An 18,371-nucleotide genomic window follows, 5' to 3' on the forward strand; every position below is an offset into this window, starting at 1 on the left:
CTATCAAATAAATACATAAAGTCTTTTTTTAAAAAAAGACTATAGTATACTAGGTTTAGGGGTGCCTAGCTGGTTCAGCCAGTGAAGCATGAGACTCTTGATCTCGGGGTTGTGAGTTTGAGCCCCACACTGGGTGTAGAGATTACTTAAAAACAAAATCCTAAGGAAAAAAAAAACAGACTAGGGGTGCCTGGGTGACTCAGTCAGTCAAGCATCAGACTCTTGGTTTCAGCACAGGTCATGATCTCAGGGTCAAGAGATGAAGCCCTGTATCAGCCTCAGTGGGGAGGAGTCGGCTTGAGATTCTCTCCCTCTGTCCCTACCACCCCCCCCGACTTGTGCATGCTCTCTCTGTGTCTCTCTCAAGTAAACAAACAAATCTTTAAAAAAGAAGACTATATTAGGTTTAATAAGGTCCTCCCAAAATTCATGTTTACCTGGAACCAGTGAATATTACCTTACTTGGAAACAGGGTCTTTGCAATGTAATCAAGATAAGGTAAAGTTGGATTGGGGTGAACCCTAAAAGGACTGGTGGCCTTATAAGAACAGCACTCTAAAATATAAATAAATCAAAATGTAATTCTAAAAATCCACAGGATTCACCTAAATCAAAGGAAGGTAGAAAAAAAGTAAAAACGGAGAAGCAAAACACAGAAAAAAACAATAGAAAACAAACCAAAAAAAAAAAAAAAAAGCCAGCATCAAGATCCTATTTAAGACATCAAATTAAGTACACACAATGAAACCCTGCTCTCTTGAAACCCCAATAAAATGACAGGACAGGGAAAAAAATTGCTGTGAAAAGCAAATATCAAAATTTACCATATTAACCATTTTAAATGTACAATAGTGTTAACTATATTCATATCATTGTGCAAAAGATTTACAGATTTTTCATCTTGCAAAATTGAAAACTATACCCACTAAGCAGTTCCCCATTTCCAACCCTTCCCCCAACCTCTGTCAAGTACCATGCTACTTTCTGTTTCTATAAGTTTGACTACTTTAGATACCTCATATAAGTGGAATCATACAGTATTTGGATTCTTATTGACTGGCTTATTTCTCTTAGCATAGTGTCCTCAAGGATCATCCATGCTACAGCATTTAACAAAATGTTTCCTTTTCTTTTTTATAAAGATTGTATTTATTTATTTATTTAAGTTTATTTGAGAGAGAGAGACAGAGATAGCAACACAGAGCATAAGTGGGGAGGGAGAGGGAGAAGCAGGCTCTCACTGAGCAGGGAGCCAGATGCGGGGCTCGATCCCAGGACCCCGGAATCATGACCTGAGCCAAAGGCAGATGCTTAACTGACTGAGCCACCCAGGCACCCCCAAAATGTTTTCTTTTTAAGGCTGAATAATATTCAATTGTATATGTATACCACCTTTTAAAAAATCCATTTATCTGTTGATGGACATTTGAGTTCCACCTCTTAGCTATTGTGAATAATGCTGCAATACACATGGGTGTGGCAATTATCTGTTCAAGAACCTGCTTTCAGAAATTGAAGAGGACACAAAGAAATGGGAAAAAATTCCATGCTCATGAATCAGAAGAACAAACATTAACAATGTTTATACTACCTAAAGTAATCTATACATTTAATGCAATCCCTATCAAAATACCACCAGCATTTTTCACAGAGACAGAACAAACAATCCTCAAATTTGTATGGAACAACAAAAATCCTTGAATAGCCAAAGCAATCCTGAAAAAGAAAAGCAAAGCTGGAGGCATCAAAATTCCAGACATCAAGCTATATTATAAAGCTGTGATCATCAAGACAGTATGGTACTGGCACAAAAACAGACACATAAATCAATGGAACAGAACAGAAAACCCAGAAATGAAGCCACAACCATATGGTCAACTAATCTTTGACAAAACAGGAAAGAATATCCAATGGAAAAAAGACAGTCTCATCAATGAATGGTGCTGCAAACACTGGACACCAACATGTCAATGAAACTGGCCCACCTTTTTACACCATACACAAAAATAAATTCAAAATGGAAGAAAGACCTAAACGTGAGACAGGAAACCATCAAAATCCTAGAGGAGAACACAGGCAGCAACCTCTTTGACATTGGCCATAGCAACTTCTTACTAGACACGTCTCCAGAGGCAAGAGAAACAAAAGCCGAAATGAACTACTGTGACTTGATCAAGATAAAAAGCTTCTACACAGCAAAGGAAACAATCAACAAAACTAGAAGGATACCTACAGAAGGGAAAAGATATTTGCAAATGACCTATCTGATAAAGGATTAGTATCCAGGGGCGCCTGAGTGGCTCAGTCGTTAAGCATCTGCCTTCAGCTCAGGTCATGATCCCAGGGTCCCGGGATCGAGCCCTGCATCGGGCTCCCTGCTCAGCGGGAAGCCTGCTTCGCCCTCTCCCACTCCCCCTGCTGGTGTTCCCTCTCTCACTGTGTCTCTCTTTGTCCAATAAATAAATAAAATCTTAAAAAAAAAGGATTAGTATCCAAAATCTATAAAGAACTTATCAACTTGGGGTGCCTGGGTGGTATAGTCGGTTAGGTGTCCAACCCTTTATTTCAGCTTAGGTCATGATCTCAGGGTCCTGGGATCAAGCCCCATGTGGGCTCTGTGCTCAATGGGGAGTGTGCTTGATATTCACTTTCTTCCTCTCCCTCTGTGCCTCCCCACTGCACTCTCTCTCTCTCTCTCTCTGAAATAATAAATTAATAAAAGTAATTAATTAATCTTTTTAAAAAAAGAAACAAAACAGATGAACATAAGGGGAAGGGGAAAAAAAGAGAGGGAGCCAAACCATAAGAGACTCTTAACTACAGAGAAGAAACAGGGATGCTAGTGGGCGGGTGAGGAGCTAAACGGGTGATGGGCACTAAGGAGGGCACTTGTTATGATGAGCACTGGGTGTTATTTTTTTAAAGATTTTATTTACTTATTTGTCAGAGAGAGAGAGTGAGCACAAGCAGGGGAAGCGGCAGGCTCCCTGCTGGGAGCCTGATGCCAGACTCGATCCAAGGACCCTGGGATCATGACCTGAGCTGAAGGCAGATGGGTAACCTACTGAGCCACCCAGGCATCCCTGAGCACTGGGTGTTACATGTACATGATGAACCACTAAGTTCTACTCCTGAAACCAATATTACACTATATGTTAACCAACTAGAATTTAAATAAAAACTTTTTTAAAACTTTTAAAAAATTGGAAATTATCAAGCATTAGTGAGGATGTGAAAAAACTGGAACCCTTGTACATTGCTGATGTGACTATAAAATGGTACAGCCAATGTGGAAAACAAACGCTTCATCAAAAAGTTGAACATAGGGATGTCTGGGTGGTTCAGCTGGTTAAGCGTCTGCCTTTGGCTCAGGTCATGATCCCAGGGTCCTGGGATCAAGTCCTGCATTGGGCTCCTTGCTCAGTGGGAAGCCTGCTTCTCCCTCTGCCTGCCATTCCCCCTACTTGTGCTCACTCTCTCTCTGGCAAATAAATAAATAAAATCTTTAAAAAAAAAGTTGAACATAGAGGGGTGCCTGGGTGGCACAGTCCATTAAGCATCTGACTCTTGGTTTCAGCTCAGGTCGTAACCTCAGGATCATGAGATCAAGCCTCACATCGGGCTCCACCTCAGTATGGAGTCTTCTTAAGACTCTCTCTCCCTCTCCCTCTGCCCCTCCCCTTGTGTGTGTTCTCTCTCTCTAAAAATAAATGTTAAATCTTTTTTAAAAAGTTGAACATAGAATTACCATATGACCCAGCAATTCTAGTCCTAGACATATATCCAATAGAATTGAAAACAGGTACTTAAATACTTGTACTCAAATGTTTAGAACAACACTATTTACAGTAGTCTAAAGGTGGAAACAACCCTAAAGGTCCATCCACCAATGAATGGATAAACTGTGGTATATGAATATAGTGGAATTCTATTCAGCCACAAAAGTATAAATCCATAGATACAGAAAAGTATATTGGTGCTGCCAGTATCCAGGGAGAGGGGGCTGTAGGGAGTGATTGCTTAATGGTTACAGGGTTTTACTTTGGGGTGATGAAAATGTTTTGGAACTAAATAGAAATGATGGTTGCATAATATTTTGAATATACTAAATGAACTTGGTCACTTTAAAATGGTTAATTTTATACCATGTGAATTTCACTTCAACAAAAAAAGTTTTCTAAAAAGTTTTAAAAATCAACAAACCATAAGACTCTTAATCATAGGAAACAAACTGAGGGTTGCTGGACGGGGGGATGGGGTAACTGGGTGATGGGCATTAAGGAGGGCAGGTGATGTAATGAGCATTGGGTGTTATATAAGACTGATAAATCACTGACCTCTACCTCTGAAACCAATAATATATTATATGTTAACTAAATGAATTTAAATTTTAAAAAATAAAATAAAGAAGAAATAACACCCAATAATTTTTTTTAAGTTTTAAAAAAATCACACATGCATGAATATTTATAGCATCATTATTCATAATAGCTGAGGCTATAACCCAAATGTCCATCAGCAGATGAATGGTTAAACAAAATGAGGTATACACATACCATGGAATACTGCAATAGGTAACTTCATTGAGACAGAAAACAGATTAATGGTTTCCAAGGGGCTCAGAAGAAGGGGGAATAAGGAGTTACTTAATGGTGTGGGGTTTCCTTTGAGGATGATGAAAATGTTTTGGAACTAGACAGAGGTGATAGTTGTACAGCGCTGTGAATATACTGACACTGAATTGTAAACTTTAAAATGGTTAATTTTATGCCACAGAAATTTTACTTTAATAAAAATAAATGTATTGGAGATAAACTAAAAAAAAAAAAACCCCATTATATTTCTTAATAGTAACATCAGAAACTAGAAGACAATGTAATGGAATCTTTAAAATGATTTCTAACCCATAATTCCACATCTAGTCAAACTATAAATTAAGTGTGATGGTAGAATAAAATATGTTTACACATGCAACGTCTTTAAATAAATTTATATCCCAGGGGCTCCTGGGTGGCACAGTCAGTTAAGCATCCAACTCTTGGTTTTGGCTCAGGTCATGATCTCAGGGTCCTGAGACTGAGCCCTACATCAGGCTCAGCACTCAGCACAGAGTCTCCTTGGGATTCTCTCTCCCTCTCCCTCTGCTCCTCCCACTCATGCTCCTGTTCTCTCTCTAAAATAAGTAAATAAATAAATTTTTAAGTAAATAAATTTATATCCCAACCAACTATTCTCAGGAAGATACTGCAGGATATGCCCCACAAAAATGAGGGCATAAAACCACAAAAAGAAGGACACAGAAATCAAGAAATAGGGATCCAAACTAAGAGAGAGCTGAAGGCAATTCCCAAGTCAATGGAGGAAGAATATCTCAAACAACAACTGTGTAACATGCCTGGAGAGCAACCTGTCCAGATTAGAGCAGATCAGAAACTACAGGAGAGATTTCCTTGAGCAAATGAAACTGATAAAATAACTAAAATATTTTAACATATTGAAAAGTTTACACAATTAGGGGGGAAACAATATTAGGAAAGAGATAATATTAGGTATACATAATACTAATTCATCAGGAAAACCAATACAAATTATTAACTCCAGGGAAAACAAAATGTTGTGCGGGAAAGAAAAAGTAATCATAGTACCCTATACGGTTCAACTACAAATAGCATTTACATGAACATAGCAGTGTAAACACTGAATATTAATATAATCAAAATTATGGTATAACTATATAGAGATGATGGAGTGAAGTGGAAGTAGGCATATAAGTGGTGGAGGAAGGGGAGGCTGAAAAAGATTTAAATTCATGTTCTAAAGTGGCAAGTCAATAGATGATACCTGAATCTGAAAAAACCAAGAAGTAGTAAAAAAAAAAAAAATCAAGAAGTAGTAGTAGTCCAAGAACACTACTCAGAGATAGGAAGGTAAAATCTGCTAAAAGAACCAACTAAAATATCTGAAAGTAGCAGTTCTGCAAGATTAAAAAATGGGGTGGGAGGGACTGATGATTTTATTTGGGGGGGGGGGAACTGATGATTTTATAACGAGAACTGCAGAACTATTTTTCTCCTTAAACCATGATCATACATACAGTGCTAAAAAATAAAAATTACATGTAAAAAGTTGGAATAAAAAGTAAACCATACACATTTAAAAATAACCATGATTGGGGCGCCTGGGTGGAGCAGTCGGTTGAGCATCCGACTCTTGGTTTCAGCTCTGGTTGTGGTCTCAGGGTCATGGGATCGAGCCGCATGCACGGGTCTCTGAGCTAAACAGAATCTGCTTCAGATTCTTTTCTGCCTCTCCCCTGCGCTCTCTCACTCTCTCTCCCTCTCTCTAAAATGAGTAAATAAATCTTAAAAAAAAATAACAATAACAGACGGAACTAAAAGTAAATACTGACGCATGTTAAAAGGATTAGTCTTCTAATGGATATATATAGAGCCTTACTATAGCCGGGCTTTCCATACGCTGTAGGTATTTATTTAAAAAGTATAAAATTCAGTTAAAATTAGTGGAACAAGCCATTACAAAGATTCCAATGAGTCATTTTTAAGGCTCAAATGATTTTGAGTTTGGAATGAAAGTTGATACCCTTACGTGATTTATGCTCTCCCAGATACAAAATGCAGTGGGTGGAAAGGGTCAGAGAAAGCAATTACATGCTAACTAGCCTGTAACAGGCAGAAAACTGAATTTTACTTCTAGAGGCATAATTCATTTGTGTGCCATGAGAGTAGATTTTTACTACAGAGAGATATGTACAAATTCTTAAATATGTAAAATCATATGTTTCAAATATTTGGCTACAAAATGGTTCACTTTAAATAGACAAAAGAAAATAAAATCATGGCAAAAGTCTAGGCAGCCTACACTTCATTTAGAAACTTTGTGCCCCTAACAGAGCAGCAACGAAATCTAACTGAATCTTGAACTAATTACTTCAAAGGATTTTAGAGACCAACTGGCCATTTTTTAAATGAAATGTGTAAATTTCTTGTGTAAATGAAAAGTTTCACAATGAAGTAAAAATTCTATACTAAAAATATATTCTAGAGCAATCTAAAAACAGAAATAAAAGATAAAATCAAGCTGAAGACATGATTCAACTAATGTAAATAAAAATCCAATTAAAGTTTCAAACTTTGGGGAGAAATATGTAAAAGAATTAAGTAAGCAATCTGCTAAAAGAAAGTTTTGCTATAAAAAATATACATATACACACACTCTGGGCTATTGCCCAGGGCTTCTCTAAATCAAGCACTAGGAATTTTTATGCTGAAGGAACATTTGAGACCATGTTGTCATATACTCATTTTATAGTTGTGGACACTGAGTTTCAGAGCAGTAAATATCTCACCACTAGGCACACCAGTAAGTAGCCCCTTCTACAATGCTGTACACATAGATCACAAGCCTTGTTTTGAGTAATTATAAGAGTCTCAAATATCAAAAAGAGAATCTCTATGTTCTATGTACCAAGGTAGGTAAGTATATGCAAAAAAACTTTTTAAATAAATGCTCAAATTGGAAGAATTTTCTAACTCTCACTAAATAAACAAAGTTCAGTTAAACAAAATACCACTATGTCCCAATTATTCCCATTAATTGATTTTTCACTATGTACCTATAAAAAAACTAGAGACTACACCTGCTATTTCCAACCATTTCTTTACTTGATTTCACAACACCTCCATCAAGCTCCTGGAACTGTTGTGTGGCATACATTTACTTTAAAATAGAAGCTAATTAAGTTTAACTTTCTTCAGAGTAGGTTTTTTTGGTTTTTTTTTTTTTTTAGAGCTTCATAAAATCCTCTTCCAAGGGCTAGAGACATCCCGATGTCAAGTCAGCTATTCCTGGTACCCAGTTTTCGTGTGCGTTCTCTTCTCTGTAACAATAGCCACTCAAATTACAGGATTTTAGGAATTTATTTTTATAGTTCTATAATTTTCTGAAGGGAGAAAGACTCTGGGACTGAGTGGCTTCCTTGATAAGATTCCATGCAATCAGCTAGTATAAGAATGTATTGTTTATCCACCCATGGGACAAGTACGGAGACTCAGAACCTAAGCAGGGTAAGAAAGCATCTACATGGAGTAATGGCCAGGCATAGGGTGTTGAGGCAGGTTAAGGGGAGTGTGCATCCATGCATGGAGGCCCAGAATAAAGAGCTAGAGCATGAGGAGGTAGAGGAGGGCATCCGCACAGTGGAGAGAGTGGCAGAGGAGATGGAAAATTGGTTACATATAGGGGATACTAATTAAACAAGCAAATACATTAAGGATACTAGAAGCTAGGTTTCTCATTACTGGAGAAGAAAATTAGAAATATTGAAAGGGAGAACATTAAGATGAACACTTTGGCATTAGATTGAAGTTGAATGTCTCATGGCTTTCAGTACATTAAATAGACAAACAGCTATATTGAGATGCTACAGATAAAGGTGGATAGAAATGTGTGTGTACATATATGTAACATATATATATATCTTGTATATAAATATATACGTATCTATACATAAACAAATGTGTGAATAAATAAACACACACACATTCTATTCACTGAGAGGGTCTGAGAGCGGTGACACCCCAAAAGCAATAAGCACACCTACTGCCCAGATCTTGGCTTCTAAGTAACATTTTCCATCAAAAGGAACCAAAGCAACTGAGAGAAATAGCTGATTCCATGGCTTAAGTGAAGAGTATGGGCTGAGCCTGGAACATTGTACAGGGACAGAAAGGAAAGAAGTACTCACAGGTGATGGCAATCAATTAGGGAAGTCAATTTATAGGGGCTCCTAATGGCAAAATCTGGGAAAAGGTGAACATCAAAATAAATTGAGTTTAGCTCTGGATAAGATGGATAAGTACATGCCACCCTTCCCCTCCCACTTAATGTAACTATGAAACCTGCACCAACTGCATGAAACTATTTGAGGTCTCTGAAAAGAACACAGCAGAAAGCAGATTGGGGAAGAATACCAGAATTCAAAGTAACACCAAGATGGTTGTGAGTTTACCATTCTTTTCCTCTGGTACATCATGGCCTAAATGAATGCAGCCAGAAACTAAGCATAAGTACTGTGGTGCACACTGAGAAAGTATCTCTAGTTCTGGTTTCAGTTACTTAGACAGTGCAGAAATCCCGTTTTGGTTTTTATTTTCTCTTTCCTCCATTCTGTTGTATTATACTAAGTGAAATAAGTCAGATGGAGAAAGACAAAGGAGATCAATTGTAGGGCGATGGATGGTATAACTAGACTTGTGGTGATCACTTTGTACTATATACAGATGTTAAAGTGTAAAGCTGTACACCTGAAATTTACATAAATACATACATAAAATTTTTTTTAAATGTTAACATACAGCTAGTATATGACCCAGCCTTTTCATTCCTAGAATACCCAGGAGAAATAAAAACACATGTCCACAAAAAGATTTATACATGAATGTTTAAAGCAGTTCCACTTGTATTAGATTTTTAAAAAGCAGCTAAAAATTAGAAATAATCTCGGGGCGCCTGGGTGGCACAGCGGTTAAGCGTCTGCCTTCGGCTCAGGGCGTGATCCCGGCGTTATGGGATCGAGCCCCACATCAGGCTCTTCCACTATGAGCCTGCTTCTTCCTCTCCTGCTCCCCCTGCTGTGTTCCCTCTCTCGCTGGCTGTCTCTATCTCTGTCGAATAAATAAATAAAATCTTTAAAAAAAAAAAAATTAGAAATAATCTGAATATCTCATCTACAGGGGAATAAACAAATTGTGATCCATCCATATAATGGAATTTTACTCTGCAATCAAAAACAAACTACTAGGGAGACAGTCTTTCACATACTAGTCCACTCCCTTCCCAGTGTTGGCCTCACTGAAATAAATTCCCTTCTTGTTTCACCACCAAAACAAATTAACAAACAAAAACTACTGACATGAACAAACACATGGTGAATCTCAAAATCATTATACTAAGTAAAAGAAGGCAAATCATGATTCCATTTATATAAAAATACAAAAGACTGCAAGCTAATCTATAAAGACAGAAAACCGATCAGTGGTTGCCTGGGTAAAAAGATAGGAGCAGGGGAGGAGGAACAGGAGACAAAAGAAAACTTTTGGGGGTTATGGATTGTGATGGTGGTTTCATGTGTGTATACATACGCCAAAACTCATCAAACCATAAAATTTAAATGTATATGATTTACTATATCTCAATAAAGCTGTTTTGGAAATGCCAATTTCATGAAACATGAAAGCAGATTAAAAGATACTAAAGAGATGGGACAATTAAATGCAAGCATAATCCTGAACTGGATCCTGGACTGGTAGGGGGTGGGGAGAACAAATGCTATAAAGTACACTATTTGGACAATTAACAAAATTAGAATATGGGTTATAGATTAAAGTACTTATTAATGTTACATTTATTGAATTCGATCATTGTTCTGTGTTTATAAAGGAGAGAATATTCTATTCTTAAGCAATATATACTGGGGTCGCCTGGCTGGCTCAGCTGGTAAAACATGTGACTCTTGATCTCAGGGCCATGAGTTTGAGCCCCATGTTGGGGATAGAGTTTACTTTAAAAAAAAAGAAATACACACTGCAGTATTAAGCAGTAAAGGTGCGTGATGTACGCAGTCTTCTCTCAAAAAAGAAAATAACAATATATCAAAAATTATAGAAAAACACATGAAAATTTCAACTGATTTAAAAAAAGTAGTTTACAAATTCCACAACCTCTCACAATGAAAACACTCAAACAAGGAATAGAAAGGAGCTTCCTCAACATGATAAAAGCTGTATCATGAAAAACCCACAGCTAACATCATACTAACATCATACATCAAAGACCAAAAGCTTTTCCTCCAATATCAAGAACAAGACAAGGATGCCAGCTTTCATCACTCCTATTCAAAACAGTATTGGAAGTTCTTGTTAGAGCAATTAAAAAAGGAAAAAAAAGAAAGCATCCAGATTAGAAATGAAGAAGTAAAACTATCTCTATTCACAGGTGACATGATCTTATAAGTAGAACATACTAAAGAATCTTTTAAAAAAAAGCCCTTTTATAGGTAATAAGTGAATTCAGCAAATTTGAAGGTTACAAAATCAACACACAAAAATCAGCTGTATTTCTATACACTAGAAATGAACAATCAATTAAGGAAAATAAGAAAATAATTCCATTTACAATATCATCAGAAAGAATAAAATATTAGGAATAAATTTAACCAAAGAGGTATAGAACTGTACACTGAAAACTATAAAACATTGCAGAAATAAGTTAAAGAAGACTTAAATAAATGGAAAGACATTCCATGTTCATGGATTGGTGTTAGAAGGTGGGGAGGGACTGTCCTCCAAACTGAGAAACCACTTTGAGACTGAAAAACGAAGTAGGCAACTTCATACAGTTTACAGGTTTATTTAGGGTAACTGACAGGGAGGATTGGGCAGATAATGATCAGGGCAGCTGCATCTATTTTCCACAGAGTCTAGACCTTAGTCTACAGATTTTATTGAGCAAAGGGACACGAGGGAGGGCACTGTAGTGAAATCAAAAGGTCTATATACACTTCAAAGGGTTTGCATGCACCTGAGAGCTAACATTTAAGAGACCTCATGACTCTATGTGCGCATCAAGATGGGAAAAGACTATACTATCTCTAACACATCCATGAGAGGTTAAAACAAGCCTCCCCACATTCCAGCTTTGGTGGGCATTTCTAAGGTGTGTACATTTATCTCCAAGGGGCCAAAACACGTAGCCCCAAGAGAACTCATTGAATAGACAGGAACAAGATGGAGAGCCAAAGATGGAGTACTGTCAGCACACCTACAAATGGAAAACTTAGTATAAGATGACAATGCTATCCAAATAGATATATAGATTCAGTGTAATCCCTATCAAAATCCCAATGACCATTTTTGAAGAAGTGGGAAAACCTACGCTAAAATGCATATTAAATCACAAGGGACCCAGAAGACCCAAAACAATCTTGAAATAGAACAGAGTTGGAGGTCTCACACTTCCCCACTTCAAATGTATAGCAGAACAAAACAATAATCAGAACAGTGGAGTACTGGCATACGAATAGACATAGAGACCAACAGAATAAAAGCGAGAGCACAGGAAGTCTGAAATCTATAGTCAATTGGCTTTTGACAAGGGTACGAAGACCATTCAATGGGGAAAGAATAATTTCTTCAAATGGTATTACAATAAATGGATATCCACAAACAAAATAATGAACTTGGACCCTTACACTTCACACCATACACAAAAATTAAAATGGATCAAAATCCTGAACTTAAGAGCTAAAGCTGTAAAACTCTCAAAGGAACACAAGAATCTTCATGACCTTGGCTTGGCAAGTTTCTTAAATGACACCAAAAGCATAGGCAACAAAGGAAAAAATAGATAAACTGGACTTAATCAAAATTAAAAACTTTTGTCCATCAAAGGACACTATCAAGAGAGTGAAAATACAACCCTCAGAATGGGCAAAAACATTTTCAAATCATATAAGCCTTTAATATCCAGACGATATAAAGAATTCTTACAACTCAACAACCAAAAGACAACCCAATTTAAAAATAGGCAAAGGAAAAAAAACACTAGGCAAAGGACTTTAATAGACATTTCTCTAAAGAAAATATATGAATGCCCAATAAGCACATGAAAAGATGTTCAATATCATTATTTATTAAGGAAATGCAAATCAAAAGCATGAGAAACCACTACACACCTACTAGGATGGCTATAATAATTTTAGAACCGGGAAAATAAGAGTTGGTGAAGATATTGGGGCACCTGGGTGGCACAGCGGTTAAGCGTCTGCCTTCGGCTCAGGGCGTGATCCCGGCGTTATGGGATCGAGCCCCACATCAGGCTCCTCTGCTATGAGCCTGCTTCTTCCTCTCCCACTCCCCCTGCTTGTGTTCCCTCTCTCGCTGGCTGTCTCTATCTCTGTCAAATAAATAAATAAAATCCTAAAAAAGAAAAAAGAGTTGGTGAAGATATGGAAAAATTCGAACCCTCATACATTACTGGTGGGAATGTAAAATGGTGCAGCTGCTACAGAAAACAGTTTGGTGGTTCTTCAAAGAGTTAAACACAGAATTACCATGTGACCCACCAATTACAATCCTAGATATTTATCCAAGAGAATTAAAAACAAAGGTTCAAGGTGCGCCTGGGTGGCTCAGTTAAACATCTGGCTCTTGATTTTGGTTCAGGTCATGAACTCAGGGTCGTGAGATTGAGCCCCACGTTGGGCTCAGAGCTCAGCAGAAGTCTGCTTCTCTCCCTTTCCCTCTGCCCATCCCTGTGCTTGCTCTCTATCTCTAAAATAAATGAATCATTAAAAAAAAACCAAGGGTTCAAAAAATAATAAAAACAGGGATTCAAACAGAAATTGATACATCAATGTTCATAGAAGCATTATTTGCAATAGCCAAAAGATGTAAACAACCCTAGTATCCATCAACTGATGAATGGATAAATAAAATGTGGTATGTACATACAATGAAATATGATTCAATCATAGCAAGGAATACAATTTTTTTAAGATTTTATTTATTTATTTGACAAAGAGAGAGACAGCCAGCAAGAGAGGGAACACAAGCAAGGGGAGTAGGAGAGGAAGAAGCAGGCTCCTAGCAGAGGAGGGAGCCCTGAGCCGAAGGCAGACACTTAACGACTGAGCCACCCAAGGAATACAATTCTGACACATGCTACAACATGGGTGTATCTTAAAAATATTAATGCTAAATGAAGTAAGCCAGACATAAAAGGATGAGTATTATATGATTCCAATTATACCTAATTTCTATAACAGGAAAGTCCATAGATAGAAAGTAGATCAGAGGATACCAGGAACTGTGGAGAAGAGGTAACAGGGAGTTACTGTGTAATGGGCACAGAGTTTCTATTTGGAGTGATGAAAAATTTTGGGAACTGACAGTGGTGATGGTTATACAACATTGTGAATGTACTTAATGCCAATGAATTATATGCTTAAAATTGTTAAAATGACATATTTTATGTTATACATATTTTCCCACAATAAAAAAGTTTTTTTATAGTAGAATGTCAACTAATAAATATAGAAAGAAAGATGGAATTAGAAAAAATAGCCAATTGTCAAACATCACAGTACTAATTTAGGTAAGAAATATCAATGGATGGTGAAAGTACGATGAGAAATTGGACTTCATATAGTTTCCAAGTATCACCCCACAAAATACTTATGAATAACACAGGGAAAAAATACATACATTTATAGTAGAGAAACCTGGAAGATAACATTTTAATCAAGAGATCAAAATTAGCACCACCAATAACAGACTACATCAATCCTGTCTGCCACCCAATAGGAAGCCATGAGGAGAATATAGAATCACTTCTGTGATTTTCTGGTCCCAGAGTCATAATTTGTTCTAAACATGAGGAAGCTCTGAACAAACTCAAATTAAGGGTGGGGGAATTAAGAAGATGTTGCTTAAGGGTAGAAACTTGCAGCTAGTAGATAAATAAGTTCTGGAGATCTAATGCACAACATAGTAATTATACTAAACAACACTGTATTATAAATTTCAAAATTGCTAAGAGACTAGATCTTAACTGCTCTCAACACAAAAGAAAAAACAAACAATGATCATGGGATATAATAAAGGTGTTAGCTAACACTACTATAGTAATCATATTGCAATATATAAACGTATAAAACCAACATGCTGTGTACTCCAAACTTACACGATACGTCAATCATATCTCAAAAAAATTAACATTAGGGGAAGGGAAAACTGAAGCAGGGGAAATCAGAGGGGGAGATGAACCATGAGAAACTATAGACTCTGGGAAACAACCTGAGGGTTTCAGAGGAGAGGGGGGTGGGGGGATGGGGTAGCTGGTGATGGGCATTAAGGAGGGTACGTGTTGTAATGAGCACCGGGTGTTATACGCAAACAATAAATCATGGAACACTACATCAAAAACTAATGAAGTACTGTATGGTGACTAACATAACATAATAAAAAAAATATTTCAGATACCTGAAAACTCAAAAAAAAAATAAAAATAAAAAATAAAAATAAATTTTAAAAAATTAAAAATAAAAAAATAAGACACTGCCTGCTCAGTAATCTTCAAAACTGCCAAAGTCATGAAAGTCAAGCAAGAGTGACAAAGTGTTCCAGACTGAAAAAGACTAGGTACAATCCGAGACTGATTCCATTTTGTATAGAGGACAGTTTTGGGAAACTTGAATGAGGTCTCCATGTAAAGGATAAAAGGAGCTCTTCGTACTATTCTTGTAACATTTTTTTTAAATATGAAATTGCCTTACATTTTTTTAAACTTTTTAAAAATTTTATGGAATTTTTTTTAGTAATCTCTACACCAAACATGGGGCTTGAACTCACAACCTCAAGATCAAGAGTTATGGGGCACCTGGGTGGCACAGCGGTTAGGCGTCTGCCTTTGGCTCAGGGCGTGATCCCAGCGTTCTGGGATTGAGCCCCATATCAGGCTCTTCTGCTATGAGCCTGCTTCTTCCTCTCCCATTCCCCCTGCTTGTGTTCCCTCTCTCGCTGGCTGTCTCTATCTCTGTCAAATAAATAAATAAAATCTTTAAAAAAAAAAAAAAGAGTTACATGCTCCACAGACTGAGCCAGCCAGCCACCCCTAAGCCTAGGGGCGCCTGGGTGGCTCAGACGGTTGGGCATCTGCCGTCAGCTCAGGTCATGATCTCAGGGTCCTGGGATCGAGCCCCACGTTGGGCTCCATGCTCAGTGGCGAGTCTGCTTCTCCCTCTCCACTCCACTCGTTCTCTCTCTCTGTCTGTCAAATAAACAAAATCTTTAAAAAATAAAAAAAATTAATTAAAAAAAAATTTTTAAAGCCTAGAAGAGAGGGCGCCTGGGTGGCTCAGTCGGTTAAATGTCTGCCTTCAGCTCAGGTCATGATCCCGGCGTCCTGGGATCGAGTCCTACATCAGGCTCCCTGCTCAGCAGGAAGTCTGTTTCTCCCTCTCACTCTCCCTCTATCCACCCCCCCACCCCCGCTCGGGCTCTCTCTCTCACTCTCCTTCTCTCTCTCAAATAAATAAATAAATTTTTTTAAAATAATTTAAATAAAATAAATTAAAAAATAAAGCCTTGAAGAGTAACTAGCATATAATTGGTAATATATACTTACTAAATTAAGTTCTACGTTGTAACAGAATTTTGGGGAAAAATAAGACCAATCTCATAAGTAGGTGTAGTACATGAAGCCCCAGGAACATTCACCTTAGCATCCAAATATATCTTTATCAATTCCCTCTGTGACAGTAAAGAGTGAAATAGACATAGGCAGTGAAATAACAAAGAAAGAATAGAAAAGGGAGATAAAGTAGAAAAATTAAAAATTATCAACCCTGGAATTTTGATGAGAACCAGACTGGGAAGTAGGATTTATTTACCCCATCAATTGTCTGACACCCCCACAACCCAATACAGAAAAATACAATGGCAGTGATAGGATTAACTGTTATTGACCTTGCCAGCAGGGAAATAAACTCATTTTTTCCCCATTCTTTCATCACACAGCTTGAAATATGGAGGAAATGTTATCAAAATGGTTTGACAATAAAAGGGAAAGCAAAGAAATTTTAAGAAATAGCCCTTTGCTTTTTTAAACAATCTTTCTAGTAAAGAACAATGAAAATATTTCAAAGATCAGCTAAATGAGTGAAACTGACCTCAAATATAATCTCTGAAGGGCTGCATGAAGTAGTCATGATTCTACCTAGAACCCGATATAGCATATTTTCAAATTCTTGGAGAATAAATGCAGAGATTTCACTCACCATTTTGGGGAACCTCATCAACATATCCTTACAGCGCAGTGCACACGTAGATGCTCTTTGAAAATCCCCTCGAGCACATGCCTGAGAAAGTGAAACAATTATCAATAATTGGTTAAAGTGAAATAACAAGCTATTTGTCTATAAGTCAATTTTAACATATTTTTAACTCACGTTAAAAAGTCTTAATTTGTTTTCTAATCTTTTTAGCAACACTGGTTGATCTAGCTAAACATAATAGCCAGCTCAAAATACAAAAAAAAAAAAAAAAAAAAAGAATCTTGCGTAACACAAGAGTTGATAGTGATGGGAGTCATTTACTTTTTTCTGGAAATGGTAAAACTGGTGTACATCTTGTGTTACTATAGTATGATACAATGCCATGTCTAATAGATGCTTCCCCAGCTTGAATAACTCTTATATTTATCTCCACATTAGAGGGATTTTTTAAATGTTAAATAGGAGTCTTTTGTCCTACAACAGGCTCACAATAACCTCATAGTCTGAACTGATGTGAATATTTGCAATGAACGGCAGCTAAGTGCAATCCTATCTTGGAGCCAGAAGAGCTACTCTGATATTTATTATATATAACCTTGAACCTTACACTCTCATGGTTTGTTTCCTCATCCATAAAATCAAGACAATGTGCTATATTATCTCTAAGATTCCTGTCAGCTCTATCATTCTGACTGAACAACTTCAAATGAATGAAAACATCATTCACACATGTTGGCACTTGTAGAAGAGGCTTGTTTCAGTCACTTAAAAGTTTAGGAAGATCAGTAGGAGAAGAAAGAGATAAAGAAAGGGGGGGGTAATCAGAAGGGGGAATGAAGCATGAGAGGCTATGGACTCTGAGAAACAAACTGAGGGCTTCAGAGGGGAGGGGGTGGGGGAATGGGATAGGCTGGTGATGGGTAGTAAGGAGGGCACGTATTGCATGGTGCACTGGGTGTTATACGCAACTAATGAATCATCGAACTAACATAATATAATAAAAAAAAGTATTTAAAAAAAAAGTTTAGCTGACAAGGCATATTAAATAAAAACATGGATATATACAAGAAAATAATTTGATGAAATACTTTATAAGGGGAAAAATCCCTATATTTTCTGTGTTCTTTTCTCTTTCTTATGTGACATCCAATATTCTTGTGCTTTGGGTAACAAAACAGTTGAGCAGAGAGAAGAAAAGATGAAGAATGTAAGAAGCCAGCTTCTCTTTAGTTTTCTCCTCTGTCTACCTGCTGAATATTAAGCTTGACATCTTGTTGTGTAGAAACCCTCCTCTAAGGCTTAAATGCTAGACTGTGTTAAAGGGGGAAAAAATTATAAACATAAGAGCCTCAATAAGCCAAATCTCAATTATCTACAGAGTTTACAAAATAATATTCACATCTATACAAACAGATGTTTGATGAATACTTGCTGATTGATTCATTATTCAAGGTGGAGGAAATCATCATAAAAGAGAAATGCTGAGTGACAAACCCCATATCGGAGAATGCTTTCTGTT

At 37.0% G+C, this 18,371-nt stretch overlaps 1 protein-coding gene across 1 annotated transcript in view; it reads right to left on the reverse strand.

The window, feature by feature from the left end:
• The window catches only part of TEX11 (testis expressed 11), a 285,798-nt gene that overhangs the window by 210,636 nt on the left and 56,791 nt on the right, over positions 1–18,371 (reverse strand). The window contains exon 8 of the mRNA XM_048213658.2: positions 16,856–16,936. Coding sequence (XP_048069615.1) covers positions 16,856–16,936 — 81 coding nt within the window. The remainder of the gene's footprint in view (positions 1–16,855; positions 16,937–18,371) is intronic.

Source organism: Ursus arctos, chromosome X (assembly GCF_023065955.2).
Source record: "Ursus arctos isolate Adak ecotype North America chromosome X, UrsArc2.0, whole genome shotgun sequence".
Taxonomy (NCBI): Eukaryota; Metazoa; Chordata; class Mammalia; order Carnivora; family Ursidae; genus Ursus; species Ursus arctos.